A 14,046-nucleotide genomic window follows, 5' to 3' on the forward strand; every position below is an offset into this window, starting at 1 on the left:
ATCTCACGTGACAGCCCAACCCTGAAGAGCCACCTTGTGCTGCTGCTGAACTGCGTCCGTGCATTGCCCCGGGCTCCTGATTAGACCACGACCACCACCACCATCACCTCCACATGCACACAGCAGGTGCTCAATAAACACCTACCACCTGACTTGCTAGCAAGACCGCTTCGGTTTCTCCTCTTCCCTAACAGAACTTGTGTCTTCACAAGGGGTCAGTGGCTGGACCTGAATCACCTGTCCATACCAGGGACAGGCCAAAGAGCACGTCCTTGGATGTCTTGTTCAGGTGACCTCCCAGCTCCAGACCCTGTACTTGCTGTTCCCTGTACTTGCTGTTCCCTGTACTGGAACGGCCCCGCCCCACAAAGCCAGAGCTGGCTCCCTTTACCCCTCTGGCTTTTGTTCCAGTGTCGCCGGCTTAGTGTGGCCCAAGCTGACACGATCCTGTTTAAAATGCGCCTCCTCCAATCCCGGCCCTCTCCTGCATCTGTCCACAGCACAGCCCCTCTGGTTACCGCCTGTCTCTCCCCTCTCGACGTCAGTTTCCTCTACAGGAAACTTAGCCTAATCTCTGCCCCAGGAGGGCGGGGGCTTTGGTCTGTTCTGCTCACGGCTGTATCCTCCGTGCCCAGGGCAGTGCCCGGCAGGCACACGGCAGGCCCTCAATATAACCTTACAGAGCAACTAAATGAGCGAACCCCTGCCACCACGCGGCGTGGGGCCGCCCAGCACCCTTACCCATGTATTCCCTGTTGCATTTCAGAGCTTTCCTCACTTCCTCTTCACTGCTGAAATCCACAAAGACGTACCCTGTGAAAGGACCACGACAAAGGTAAGGGCTGCAGGCCCCGCAGACAATCGTGGGAGTCACGGAGGAACATCCACACTGTGCTAGGGGGAATCTGAGCAGAAAGGGGGGAGAACCGGTACTTTTCGCCCAATCTCCAAAATGCAGACACTCCCTGATGCCCCCCAGGCAAATTTCCCTTTGTAGGCAGCGTTCGGAAACGGGAGGGCCTTGGCCTGCCTCCCAGCCTCACCCTGTCCTGACCAGTGCCTGCTCTTGGACCTTCTCTGGACAAATGCCTGTGGGTGCGGTGCTGCAACCCAGCTTGGCACCAAGGGGCCACCTCCACAGTGACTGCCCGTCAGTGCCCGCGGCCCTGACTTGCACAGACGAGCATGTGGAGTCTTCCCTAAACACGAGAGACCTCGCCTCCCCACTTTTCTAGGAGTTAAGTGACGTGCGCACGGACACACAGCTAACGCGTGGCAGTGCCGTAACCTGCGCCAAAGCCTGTGGGTTTTGGTCTCTATCACAAGACCCTCCCCTGGGGGGCTGCAAAAGCCCCCACCCAGCCCACCTGTCCTTGGGCCCTGCCCCTGGACCCTTCCCTCACCAGCCAGGGCGCCATCCTGAATCTGATCACGGCCTCCCCTCGCTTTGAGCCCCCGGTGGGCCCCTGCATCTGGGCTGAAGGCCGCAGTCATTACTGAGCCCCCAGGCCTGGGGGCTGGGCCCTGCCTGCACAGGTGAAAACCTCACACTAGGCTGCCAGCGGCAGGGGACAAGAGGCAGACCCCTGTCCTGAGCACTTCACCACATCCACAGAAGTGGGGACCACAAATAGGAAAGAAAGTAGCTGCCCTCCAAACACCTCCACAGTTCCACTGCCCCAACCTTTCAGCTCTAGCATCTGCCTCTCCAGCCCCCTCGAAACAGCCCAGACCTTACCTGTTTTGTTTCCATGGGCATTTCTCACTATTCGAATGGCCACCGGTTTCAGGGGTGCCAGGAATTCCATGACATTTTTCTGTGAGGAGAAGAAAAGTTTTTTCCCCAAAGTGCAAACCGAATAAAGAAACATGGGTCAAATTTCTGAATTCAGAAAGGACACCAAAGTGTTCCATCTTTTGAGTCTCTCTCTTTCCTCTAAATTATACACATTTTCTCCATCGTAAATTAAAACCGCCTTGGAAAATAAATTTTTTTTTAAGTTGGAGAAGAAACAAGGAGTGTAAATACAGAATAGTAATGGCACCATTGGTATTTTAAGGTACTGCTTCTGATCTTTCTTTCCCAACTACCTTTTACTTAATTGGGGTTAAACCCAGCTTTCTTCACGTCTCATCAAAGCACGATTATTTGTCCACGTTACTTCACGGGGATGATACACATAGAGTACTGTTGTAGATGGTTCCCAATTTTCTTAACTACTTCTCTATTTTTTGGACGTGAGGGTGATTTAAACTCTTTTTAAAAAATGCACAAACACAGAGAGTAAAAAATTTAGCAAATGCTGAAAAGCCCCAAGAAGAAAACAAAAATGGTCCTAACTGCAAGGCCCAGATCACCTTGTTGGCACTCCAGACGGGGCCAAGTGTTCCCTGATGGGGGTGGGGGGGGGGGACTTTCCCCAGCTGAGACCCACTAATTTAACCATTTCTCTAGTGATATAGCGTAGAGGTTGTTTCCAGTTTTTTGTTTTTATAAATAAAATGACACAAATTAATACATTAATTTATAAATAAAATAAGAATTAGAAAATGCGGCAATGAACATTCTTGCACTGACCTCTTGGTGTACCTGGCTGATTCGCCTGTAGTGCAAATTCCCAGCAAGGTAACTGCTAGGTCAAAGGTACGTACGTATATTTTAAATTCTGACTGATGCTTCCAGATTGCCTTCCAAAAGGCTTCACCGCAAACTTCCCCCAACAGTGCGTGAAACAATTTATTACTGAACTTAAAAAATTTCTGCAAAAATGTAACCTTCCTGTTTTGATCTGTATTTCTTTAATTATGAGTGAACTCAGGCATATTTCCCAGCCATTTGAATTCTTTCTCTTAGAAGACCTCCTATCTTTCGTCCACTTTTCTATTGGGTCATACGTAGGTCCCAATATCTACTTACCTATTTGTAAATGAAAGAAGCAGGTTTTTGTCTGTTGTTTGCGTTATACATGTCTGTTGTTTGTCTTTTGACTTTATGACAAAAAGTTGCCTTAGAGAAGTTTTAAATGTTATCTAGTCAATTAATCCATCTTTTTCTTATGACTACCAAGTTCTGCAAACTGCTTAGAAAGGCATTCTTTTTTTTTTTAATTGAAGTATAGTGATTTACAATGTTGTGTTAGTTTCTGGTGTACAGAAAAGCAATTCGGTTATATGTGTATATATATATGTATGTGTATACGCATATGTGTGTGTACATACGTATATATATGTGTATGTATACATACACTTTTTCATATTCTTTTCCGTTACGGTTTATTACAGGATACGGAATACAGAAAAGCATTCTTCATTCCAAGATTACAAGTAAATTCAATGCTTTCTCCTAGAACTCTTATTGTCTCAGTTTTTTATCTTAAATCCTTGATGCATCTGAAATTTAGCTTGCTATGAGGAGTAAGGCGGGGCTCCACCTTTTTTTTTTCTTCACATAAGTTAACTGGTTGTCCCATTACTATTTATAGAAAAATCTCTTTTCTCTTCATTGATATGAGACACCCTATCCTAAATTAGATGCTTATACATATGTGAGTCTATTTCCGAATTCGATTCTATTGAATTAACCTGTGAACAGCTTCACCTGAACCAAACTGTTTTAATTACTGTAGCTTTAAAACATGTTTCAACATCTTGCAGGGGAAGGGTCTAATCCCACAGCATGTTCCCAGCTGTTCTCCGGGATCCCACCCCCACTCCCCCAATCCTGACGAAACTCTGTGATCCCACTGAATTTACTCATTTATTCGCTAATTAGGGAGGAACTGGCATTTTTACTTTCTAAGAATGTATGGCTTTACATTTATGTTAGCATTCGTTTATATCCCTCAGTGGAATTGAACATTTTCTTTATATAGAAACTATAAATTTTTTATTAGAATACCTATAAAGTCCCCAATACATAATTTTCATTAGAATATCTAGAAATAGACTGTCTTTTCGTTTCTTCCTTCCCTTCCTTCCTTCCTTTTTTTCTTTCTCTTTCATAAAATTAATCTGTTTTTCCATTACATTTTCTGTTACTGTTTGTGGAAAAAAGTGATCATTTTTCATGTATTTATTTGCAATAGTCCATCTAATGTCCCCCGTCCCCACTGAAGCACATGATTTTCTGCATGGTTGGTACTGACAGAACTCTGACTCTAAATTAGCAGACAATTCAGATAGTCCAGCAGAACCCAAATGCTTGTTACTCCGAAATGCGATTAAGTTTTATTTAAAAAAGTAATTAGCAAATATACAGACTCAAAAAAGGTGAGTACTTTGAGAAAAAAAGAGCATAAAATATAATCAGGCACTTTCCAAAAGAGGATACACACATGATACACAAACGTGAAAGAATGATCGACCTCACTAATCATTGAAAATATAAATCAAAATGAGATACCATTTTGACCTGTCACATTGATAAAGATTAATACCCAGGGTTCACAAAAATGTGCACTCTCATTCTCTGCTAAGGGAGTATAAACTGGCCAGGCTTCCAGAGGGCAACTGGCACTCTGTATCAAAGACTTAAAAATGTACTGAATACATGGATGTGCTTAATACAGTACTTATCTGGAGCAAGGGTTGGCAAACGATAGCCCACAGGCCAAATATTGCCCACAGCCTGCCAGCTAATAGTTTTTACATTTTCCAAGGATTACCACAAAAAAAAAAAAAGTGCAATAGCCCATATAGCTCACAAAGCCTAAAATATGCACTAAATGATGTTGATAGAAAAACGTCTGTTGACCTCTGATCTCAAGAAATGTGCTGACTGCATTATTATTCAAATCAGCAGAAGACTGGAAACAATCCCCATGTCTCAATTTAGGAGGTTGGGTGAGCCTAACACAGTGTGCCCAGAGTAAAGAATAGCATGCAACGTGAAAAATGATGCTGCAGCAGAATGTTCACTATTCAGATATTTATGACATAATGTGATGAGGGAGGAAAAGAGTTGCAAAATAGTTCCTACTGTAGGATTGCTTTTTAAAAAGAAAAGACACAGGACTTCCCTGGTGGTGCAGTGATTAAGAATCTGCCTGCCAACGTAGGGGACACAGGTCAAGCCCTGGTCCGGGAAGATCCCACATGCCGCGGAGCAACTAAGCCCATGCGCCACAACTACTGAGCCTGTACTCTAGAGCCCGCGAGTCACGACTACTGAGCCCGCGTGCCACAACTACTGAAGTCCACGTGCCTAGAGCCCATGCTCCACAACAAGAGAAGCCACCGCAATTAGAAGCCCGCGCACCGCCACGAAGAGTAGCCCCCTCTCACCGCAACTAGAGAAAGCCCAGGCGCAGTAATGAAGACCCAACGCAACCAAAGATAATTTAATTAATTAATTAAAAAAAAAAAAAGAAAAACACAGGTCAACGTTTCTATACAAAGAAAAAGATGTCTAAGAAGATATACTGAGAATTCATTACTGGTTGTCAGTGTATGGGATATAGACATGGGGGATTGAGGGGGGCTTGCTCCAGTTTGCCTGGGACAGTCTTTACTCCTATAGTAATCAGACCTGTAGGTAATTAGCTCTGCATCCTGGTACCCCATCTGGTTAGCACTTCTCTCTCAACACAGTTTGCTTGGCAATTTATAGAGTGATAGGTAATTTTTACTTCTTGTTGTTTAGCTACATTAAAAAACATTTCCTAGGCTGAACTTCTACTACCTTCATGAGGAGGGAAATTGACAAAGTGTTCTCTCCTGTGTAGACCCAGAGTCAGCAAACTACAGTACGCAGGCCAAACGTGGCCCACTGCCTGCTTCTGTAAATAAAGCTTTATTGGCACACAGCCAGGCCTATTTGGCCACCTCTCACCTCGGGCTGCCTCTGTGCTATGACAGCAGGGTTGAGTAGTCGTAACACAGACCATACTGATCACAAAGCCCTGAGTATTCACTAGCTGGTCCTTTTTAATTTTTCAGCAGAAGTATGCCCGCCCCTAGCATAGATGACTAGTGACTGAGACCAGTCCTTCCTGGTCTCATATAGGCGGCCCTGTTTCCCGACCGTGACGATGCCCGAGATCCTGTGTGTCAGTCGTTCTGGCCCCCAGTTCCCTCCGGCTGAAGTCCTCAGCTGATCCTGAGGCTCCCGTGCAGCAGAGGCTCCTGGGACCCTCACCCTTGTCTCCTGCTCCCCGGGGGCTCCTCACCCCGCCCCGTTACTGGCGCGTACCTCTGTGACATTGAACGGGGCTCCCCGCAGCTTCACGGTGTGGGTGGTGGTGCGTTCCTTCTGGTTGGCTGGTGTCTCGTTCTGAGTGATGGCAAAGAACAGAAACGGCCACAGTGAGCTCCCTGGTGCAGCCGCAGGAGGTGCCGACCCGGGCGTCGCAGTGAACGCTGCAAGGCCCCTGGCGCCAGGGCCAGCTGGCAATGCCAGAAGCATCGTGCCTGCCAAGGAGGCAGAGTCTGGCCAGAGCCTGCAGTAGGAGGTGCCAAGCCTCCACGTGCCCCTGAGATGAGGGCCAGAACCACAGGCCGGCTCGCTGGGGGTCTGCTCACAGGGGCGCCAGGCACACGGAGGGGCAGAGCCTGGGAAGGAGCCCTGAGGTATGGTGACATTTGCTACCACTTATGTAGGGCGTATTCTGTGCCAGATGTTGTGCACTTTGCAGACACAGCTGTCCTCCTGAATCTTTAAAACAATCTTACAGGGTTTGGGACGTCTTCTGTAGTTTTAGAATCGAAACAGCTCTGAGAAACCTAATCTTTTGGTTAATTCGTTTGGTAACAAAACCTGCCCTGACTTAGACTCATTTGCCGGCAAAGCCCACTCTGAGCTGTTACGTCACAATTTAGGGTTTACGTCTTCCCCAAGTAGATGAGCAATCATTTCTAGCTTCACTGCAGAAACAGTCCTGTGCTTTTATGGACCCGTGTAAGTTATGGGGTATCTCCCGGAAACCTGGAGCTTCTGATTTCCAGTGCACACCCAGGTGCAGGGGTTTTGGAAACTGGACACAGAGACCAGTGCTCTGCCGAGCATCACCTCACATGACGAAGATCAGAGGCCCAAGGAGAAGCGCCTCACCCCATCCCACGGCCACTCCACATCAGGTCAGAGGCACAGAGAGAAGCGCCTCACCCCATCCCACGGCCACTCCACATCAGGTCAGAGGCCCAAAGAGAAGCGCCTCACCCCATCCCACGGCCACTCCACATCAGGTCAGAGGCCCAGAGAGAAGCGCCTCACCCCATCCCACGGCCACTCCACATCAGGTCAGAGGCACAGAGAGAAGCGCCTCACCCCATCCCACGGCCACTCCACATCAGGTCAGAGGCCCAGAGAGAAGCGCCTCACCCCATCCCACGGCCACTCCACATCAGGTCAGAGGCCCAGAGAGAAGCGCCTCACCCCATCCCACGGCCACTCCACATCAGGGCTGGGATGTGAACCCACGGCTCCCTGACTTAGCCACACTCGACTACTTCTTTAGAATTTCTAGGAGAAAAGGACAGGAGATGGCAATTAGAAGGGAAAGAGAATGAACGGAGGGAGAGGGGGAAGGAGAAAGAGGAGGAGGGAGATGAAGGAATGAAGACCCAAAGGATGTGTGAAGCTGCCCTAAGCAGAGCGGACCCCCGGGTGGAAGACGGGGCGGCCATCCCCAGAGGAAGCACCCACGTTTATGACCTAGACTCCAGAGCCCAGCAGACCTGGGTCTGGGTGCTGACCCCACCGCTTCCCAGCCGAAACCTTGAGCAAGTCACTTCCTTTCTCTGGGCCTCAGTTTCCTCACCTGTAAAAGGGGACAAGAATCCCCATCCCCCAAGATTCCCATGAGATTCAACGACAAATGACATGCCAGGTACTGAACCTCACATGCAGTAAGTGCTCAATTAATTTCATCCATTATTGTTGATCACGGGCTCACACCTGTCTACTTTGCTAGTAACTGCGAAGTACAATATGCTTGGGATAATTTTTCCGCTCATTTACGCCCCCCTCCCCCCCAAGTCAAGAGGGGCAGGCAGCCTCTGCGTTAGCGACAGGGAATAAATTCAGAGAGGGAAGATGCTTGCCCAGGGTCACACAGCAAGCAAGCAGCAGTACCGAGACCTGAAGACAGGTCTCTGGGCTGCTGAGCTGTCTTTCCCCGATGTTACAGGCCCCGACAAAGGGGCTGCAGGGAACGTGGGCGAGGGCCAAGCAGACCTCCTCCCTCCCCAGGCTCCCAAGCTCACCCCGATGCACACGCACCTCGGCTCGGGCCGCCTCCCTGTCCTGCTGGGCGGCGGGGGTGCAGGAACCCTCTTCCTCGGCCTCGCTCCCTTCCTCGCAGTTCACGGCTTCATCTTCACTCTCCTCTGAGGATGGCGACTCGGCCTCCACCACCTTGGATTTCAGGTAATCCATGTCCGACAGCTCCTTCCGTGTGGCTGCCTTGGGTTCGAGGCTGCTGTCTTCCTCTGGAAAAACGGAGAGGTTGGGAGCCGGTGACGGTTGTGAGCAAACGAGAGGGCTGGAGGCAGACAGCATGGGGGTGTGACCGGTGGGTGGCACATAAGGTGCCAAGCCTGAGGTGACCAGGGGCCCCGTGCCAAGCAGCCAGTCCCCAGTAGGTCCTTGAATAAATAGCGTCAAGTGGGGAGAAACTGATGGAGTTTTGACAGTTTCCATGCTACACGCTGAGAACTTCGGGGTTCCCTCACCAGCCTCGCCAACTGCCTACAGAGAGGACTCTCACTCCTCGATCAAAACACACCAGGGGCTCCCAGATGCTCTCAGGGTGAAACCCAAACTCCTCGTCGGGCCCGGTGAGCTCACTGGCTCCTCACCGGCTCCCACTGCTGCAGCCACCCTGAGCCATGTGGAACCCCCGTCCAAGTTCCTGTTTTTCCTTCCCTCTGTGCCTTTGCCATGCCGTTCCCTCTGCCTGGAACCCCTTCCCTCACCCCATCCCTTCTGAGTCGCACCAACTCCCAGTGAGTCCTTCGGATCCCAGCTTTGCAGAGACTTTACCAGCCATAAAACTCACGTTAAATTCATTCCCTCATCTTTTAACCAAAGTCGATTCCCACCCCACGACCACGGCACTCACCACGCTGAGCCACAGTCGCTCACAGGTCCATACGCCCCCCCATGACACTGTGACCCCCTTCTGAGGACAGAGATTCACCCCCTCAGTCCTGTGCTCAAGGGCCACCTCCTCGGAGGCCTTCCCCGGTGACTCTCCCATCCCCCTTTCCTACATTCCTCCCTTTCCTGCTTTCTCGCTGCAGCACCAGTATTCACATCATATACTAAACAGGAGACCAATGTCTTTATTGTTTCTCTCCCCAACCAGGGTGACAGCTCCACGGGGGCAGGATTCCGTCTTTTGCTCACTCCTATATCCCCAATGCCTGAAATAGCGCATGGCATACAGTTGGTGCTCAATCAATATCTGAGTGAGTAATCAACTGACTGAATAAGGAACCAGGATCGGTCAAAGCCGACGTACCCGCAGGCGGGATAATCACTGCTCCATGGGGCAGCGTCTGACTCGCAGTCTCCTGGGCCCGGCACAGAGGGGCCCCAGGTCACGTGTGCACAGGCCCGGGCGCTGCAGGGCGCGCACTCAGGTAGGGGCCACACCCTTACCTTCCGGGGCCTCTCCGGCTCCCTCCTCCTCACTCTCCTGCCCTGAGTCGGAGTCGAAGTTCAGGTAGTCTTCGGCCAAGTTGTTCTTCCCTTTCGAGGGCTCAACGTCCAGGGCATCATTCGCCCAGGTGGCCACCTGCGTCCGCTTCTGGTGAACTGACAGGAACTCCTGGAACTCGTTATCTTCCCTCAGCTGCAGGTGCCGGGCGGCAGAGAAGCAGGAAGGAGGGAGAACAGGCAGAGAAGGCTCAGGCAGGGCTCACCCTTGCTAACTCTTCAGAGGGTAAGCACATCTTCCGAGGCCATTTCCCCCAGTCTCTAGAGGACCTCTGGGGCCAGCTGGGTCAGTCCCAGGGAGGGCGGCGTGGACTCTTCATCAGACAGAAAGACCAAGGAGCCACAGCCATGGCAAGGCACTGACTGCCGGGCCCGCCCTCGCCGCCCGCCTTCCGCTTGTCACCAGGACAGACTCACCTTCTCCAGTTCACCTGCTACCTTTTTCTTCTTGTCATCCTAAAAACAGAAGGCACAGGTGGTGAGGGTCATGATGAAAGGAGATGGAAACGCACTGCCCTGGGAGGGCTGCTTTCGGGAACCACCCGAGAGGGATTCTCAGGTCCCTCCCCCTCCCCTGCCTTCCCGGGGTGACCACCCTGCTGACACCCGGATGCAGCCAGGAGTGCCCATCCATGCACCTTCTTAGTTTCTGGGGAGATGGAGTCTTTGTCTTTCGGAGGGGGCTTGGACTGGCTTGTTTTCTGGGCATGCTTGCTCCAGGCTCGGGGCTTTGTCGGGTCCCCAAACGACTTGCAGAACTCTACCTGCGACGGACAGAGAGGGAGATGATGACACCTGCCACTACGCCCGGCACAGGCAATTCAGCCACTGACTGGGCGAGTGGATGAATAATGGAGACCAGCGCTTCTCATCCTGGGACCAGCAGCATCACCATCACCGGTAAGCCCGTGAGACGTGCAAATTCTTGGATTCCCTCCCCCAGCGTACAGAATCAGAAACTCTGGGGAAACTGTTTCTGCAAACGCTGCAGGGGATTCACAAGCATGGGAGCTTGAGAACTGTGAGGAAGACCAAAGATGCCACGGTCTGGAAGGGGACAGGCTTTGGACTTGAGTGTGGAGAGAAAGAGCCAGTGGGTCGCTGTTGACAGGCAGGAGAGGGCGAGATTCACACCCACTCACCGTGATCCGGGACATGTCGATAAAACTCTTGTTGAAATGGTTCAGCGCTGTTTGGGCCTCCTCCTCGGACTTGAAGCCGATGAAGCCGAACCTGCGGAACTTGCCGCCTTTGGTGAACTTGAGGCTGCAGTCTGTCAGTGTGCCGAAGGCGGTGAACAGCTGCCGGAAACGCTCCTCCTTCATCTAGGGTGGAAGGGGGACGATGAGCGGGGGGAGCCGGGGAGCCCTCAGAGCCAAGGGGACAAAAAGGGCTGGAAACCCGAGGCCCTGGGATTCCCCGGAGGTGACCTTAGAAGGGGCGGTTGCAGAGCATGCGTTGCAGCTGGACCCGGTTCCAGCTCTGGCTCCAACACTTACTCGCTGTGTGACCTTGAGCAAGGCCCTTCCCCACTTCATTGATAAGGAAATCAAGACTCAGAATGACTGCACTGAAATCTTTCTATCCTGTGGGCTGCGAGGAGGCTGAGACCTATCGTACAAGCAGCCCAGCATCCTGGCTGCTGCATAGTAGACACGTAATAAATGCCTGTCACAGTGATGTGTGAACTAAGGAAATGGTAAACTACACAGTGCCTGCTAATTGTGGCAGAAAGGAGTACACAAGGTCTCTCAAGCTATCTTTATAGCCTGCTTTTAGGACTCCTCATAAGCGTGGCTCTAGGTCCCTATACTGAGCTCTCACTTTCATTTCTTGGCTTATTTACCCAGCGACTATCTGCTGACTCTCACTATGAAAAATAAGAAACCTACGTCATCTATTTCTCCCTTCTAGTCTCTGTCATTTATTGGCTTTTTGAGACTTTTTATTTTATATTAGAGTATAGCCGATTAACAATGTTGTGACAGTTTCAGGTGCACAGCACAGTGACTCAGCCATACATATGCATGTATCCATTCTCCCCCAAACTCCCCTCCCATCCAGGCTGCCACATAACACTAAGCAGAGCTCCCGGGGCTAAACGGTAGGTCCTTGTTGGTCATCTGTTTTAAATATAGCAGTGTGTACATGTCAACCCTAAACTCCCTAACTATCCCTTCCCTCCAGCCTGTTATTTATTGTTTTTAATTCTTCCATCATTTATTCTAAATAGTACACTTAAAAAATATCTATTATTGATCCATCCGTCAGCTTTCGATAGCGTCTCTTGATGCCTCACTCTGACGGATGAGGATTTTAGCATGGCTACCCTTCCTTCCCCTCTCCACTACCATCTCATTTTGCTTCTCAGTATGGCTGTGTCTCTTACCATTGCATGTCTTGTTTGATGAATGAAAGAGTTAATAACAGTAGTAATAGTAGCTAACGCTTTGAGAGCTTACTATGTAATTACATTAAGGGTTTTGAGATGAGGAACTTGGCAAGAGATGCAAGCTGTAAAGACGATTACTCCTGGAGAGAGATGGAGGATAGGATGGAACAAAAGACTGTGCTTCTCATTTTATACTGAATTTTAAAAATCGTATGATAGGTGCCCCCCCATCCGCCGGGGGGGGGAAGGTAAAGTTAAAAAACCACAACAATGAAACAGAAATGGTTTTATGTTCTCACTCTTTCTAAGGAGTACACAAGATCTCTCATACCATCCAAGCGGCACATTTTGTGTTCTGGGAATGAGTATACTGGCCACACCAGTCGTGTAGGGGCTCTCTATCCAAGAAAAGTCACAGTGAAATAGGCACGGATGATTCACTTGGGCACAATGCACTAACCGCCTGACACCACGCATTCAACTATTTCTTCGCTCTTTCATTCAGCATGTATTTACTGGATGCCTACCACGTGCCAAGTTCTGTGCGGACTCTAGGCGGAGACAAGTACGACTGGGGCACCCCTCCCCACTTACTGGATAAGTTGCTTAAAGCCCTGCACACTCACTCAATTTTCTTATACTATCTATTCCTACCTTTTCTAAAGGCGGGAGTGGGAACTGGAACGCAGGTCCTCAGTCTACTGCTCCCCACTTTCCTCCCAGACAGTGTGCCGAGTGGGAGAGGGAAACAGGCGCAGTGTCTGACCCAGTCACGAGTCAACCCAAAAAAGCGACTGACAAGAGGGCTGTGGGAGCAAGGCATTCGACACAGCGTGGGGGCTGGCATGTCCCGGGGAAGGAGGTGTCTGGCTGGGATCACATACATCGGGTCGGTTGTGAAACCCTGAGCAGGCACTGTCCCTCTCTCCCAAATGTCAACGGGGAATCTGCCGAGAAGCCCCTTTCGGGCTCTGAATCCTCCGGGAATCCTTCCCGAGATCGAAAGCCCCTCAGTTCTCCCCAGGCACCTCCCTCCCAACCTCCAGCTCCTAGCTGGTCCCAATTTCAGATTCTCAAGTCCAGGCTCTGCACTCACCCCATCTGGGAGGTTCTTCACGATCAGTCGCGACATGGCGCACGGTCCCACTGTTGTGATTCCAGCACGAATGGCCTGCGACTACCACCACCAAAATTCACGCTACGGCTCTGGGCGCCGCCATCTTCCGCAAGCCGGAACCAAGTCACGTGCTCCAGGCGTAGCCCGCCCCCGGAAGTAGGCGTGGCCAAAGAGATCAACCCAAGGAAGTTACACCCTCCAAGGGGCGGGCCTGAGCGCTTGCATTCTGCGCAGGCACAGGCTGTTTGGCGGCGCCTGGAGAGACCAACGTAGTGGCCAGGCCGCCAGGGGACGCTGGTCCCTAACATTGGCGGGGGATTGCCCGTAGGCAGAACAGCGTTTTAGCTCTGCTTAGGCTCGGAAATCGTTTTAGCCACTTCCTGTATTTAAACAGGATCCTGGCCCAAGATGGTTAAGATGCAATCAAAGGAATAATTTCAATGAGCCTAGGCTCTTGCATCTTCCCACACTAAAAGTGCAAAAATCATTAACTCGAGATGTCTGTTTCTGTGATTAGCAGTAATCTTTTTTTTTTTTTTTTTTTTTTTTTGCGGTACGCCTCTCACCGCCGCGGCCTCTCCGGGGCCTCTCCAGTTGTGGAGCACAGGCTCCTGACGCGCAGGCTCAGCGGCCACGGCTCACGGGCCCAGCCGCTCCGCGGCATGTGGGATCTTCCCGGACCGGGGCACGAACCCGCGTCCCCTGCATCGACAGGCGGACTCTCAACCACTGCGCCACCAGGGAAGCCCAAGCAGTAATCTTTTGATATTCAACTACATTTTTTTCCCCCCAGCGGAAAAAGTCATATATCCTGTCATCTCCTTTACCTCTTTGAAACAGTCGCTCAGAGCTATCTGAGAAGCTGTATCCTCCTGGGCT

At 50.6% G+C, this 14,046-nt stretch overlaps 1 protein-coding gene across 1 annotated transcript in view; it reads right to left on the reverse strand.

Moving 5' to 3' along the window:
- Window positions 1–13,282, reverse strand: part of RBM19 (RNA binding motif protein 19) — a 124,473-nt gene extending 111,191 nt beyond the window's left edge. Inside the window, exons 1-9 of the mRNA XM_060310837.1 lie at window positions 13,147–13,282; window positions 10,801–10,983; window positions 10,297–10,422; window positions 10,076–10,114; window positions 9,602–9,794; window positions 8,219–8,427; window positions 6,191–6,271; window positions 1,739–1,817; window positions 742–813 (exon numbers count right to left, since the gene is read on the reverse strand). Coding sequence (XP_060166820.1) covers window positions 742–813; window positions 1,739–1,817; window positions 6,191–6,271; window positions 8,219–8,427; window positions 9,602–9,794; window positions 10,076–10,114; window positions 10,297–10,422; window positions 10,801–10,983; window positions 13,147–13,182 — 1,018 coding nt within the window. The 5' untranslated portion in view covers window positions 13,183–13,282. The remainder of the gene's footprint in view (window positions 1–741; window positions 814–1,738; window positions 1,818–6,190; window positions 6,272–8,218; window positions 8,428–9,601; window positions 9,795–10,075; window positions 10,115–10,296; window positions 10,423–10,800; window positions 10,984–13,146) is intronic.
- Window positions 13,283–14,046: the final 764 nt, after the last annotated feature.

This window comes from Globicephala melas, chromosome 13, assembly GCF_963455315.2.
Source record: "Globicephala melas chromosome 13, mGloMel1.2, whole genome shotgun sequence".
NCBI classification, from domain to species: Eukaryota; Metazoa; Chordata; class Mammalia; order Artiodactyla; family Delphinidae; genus Globicephala; species Globicephala melas.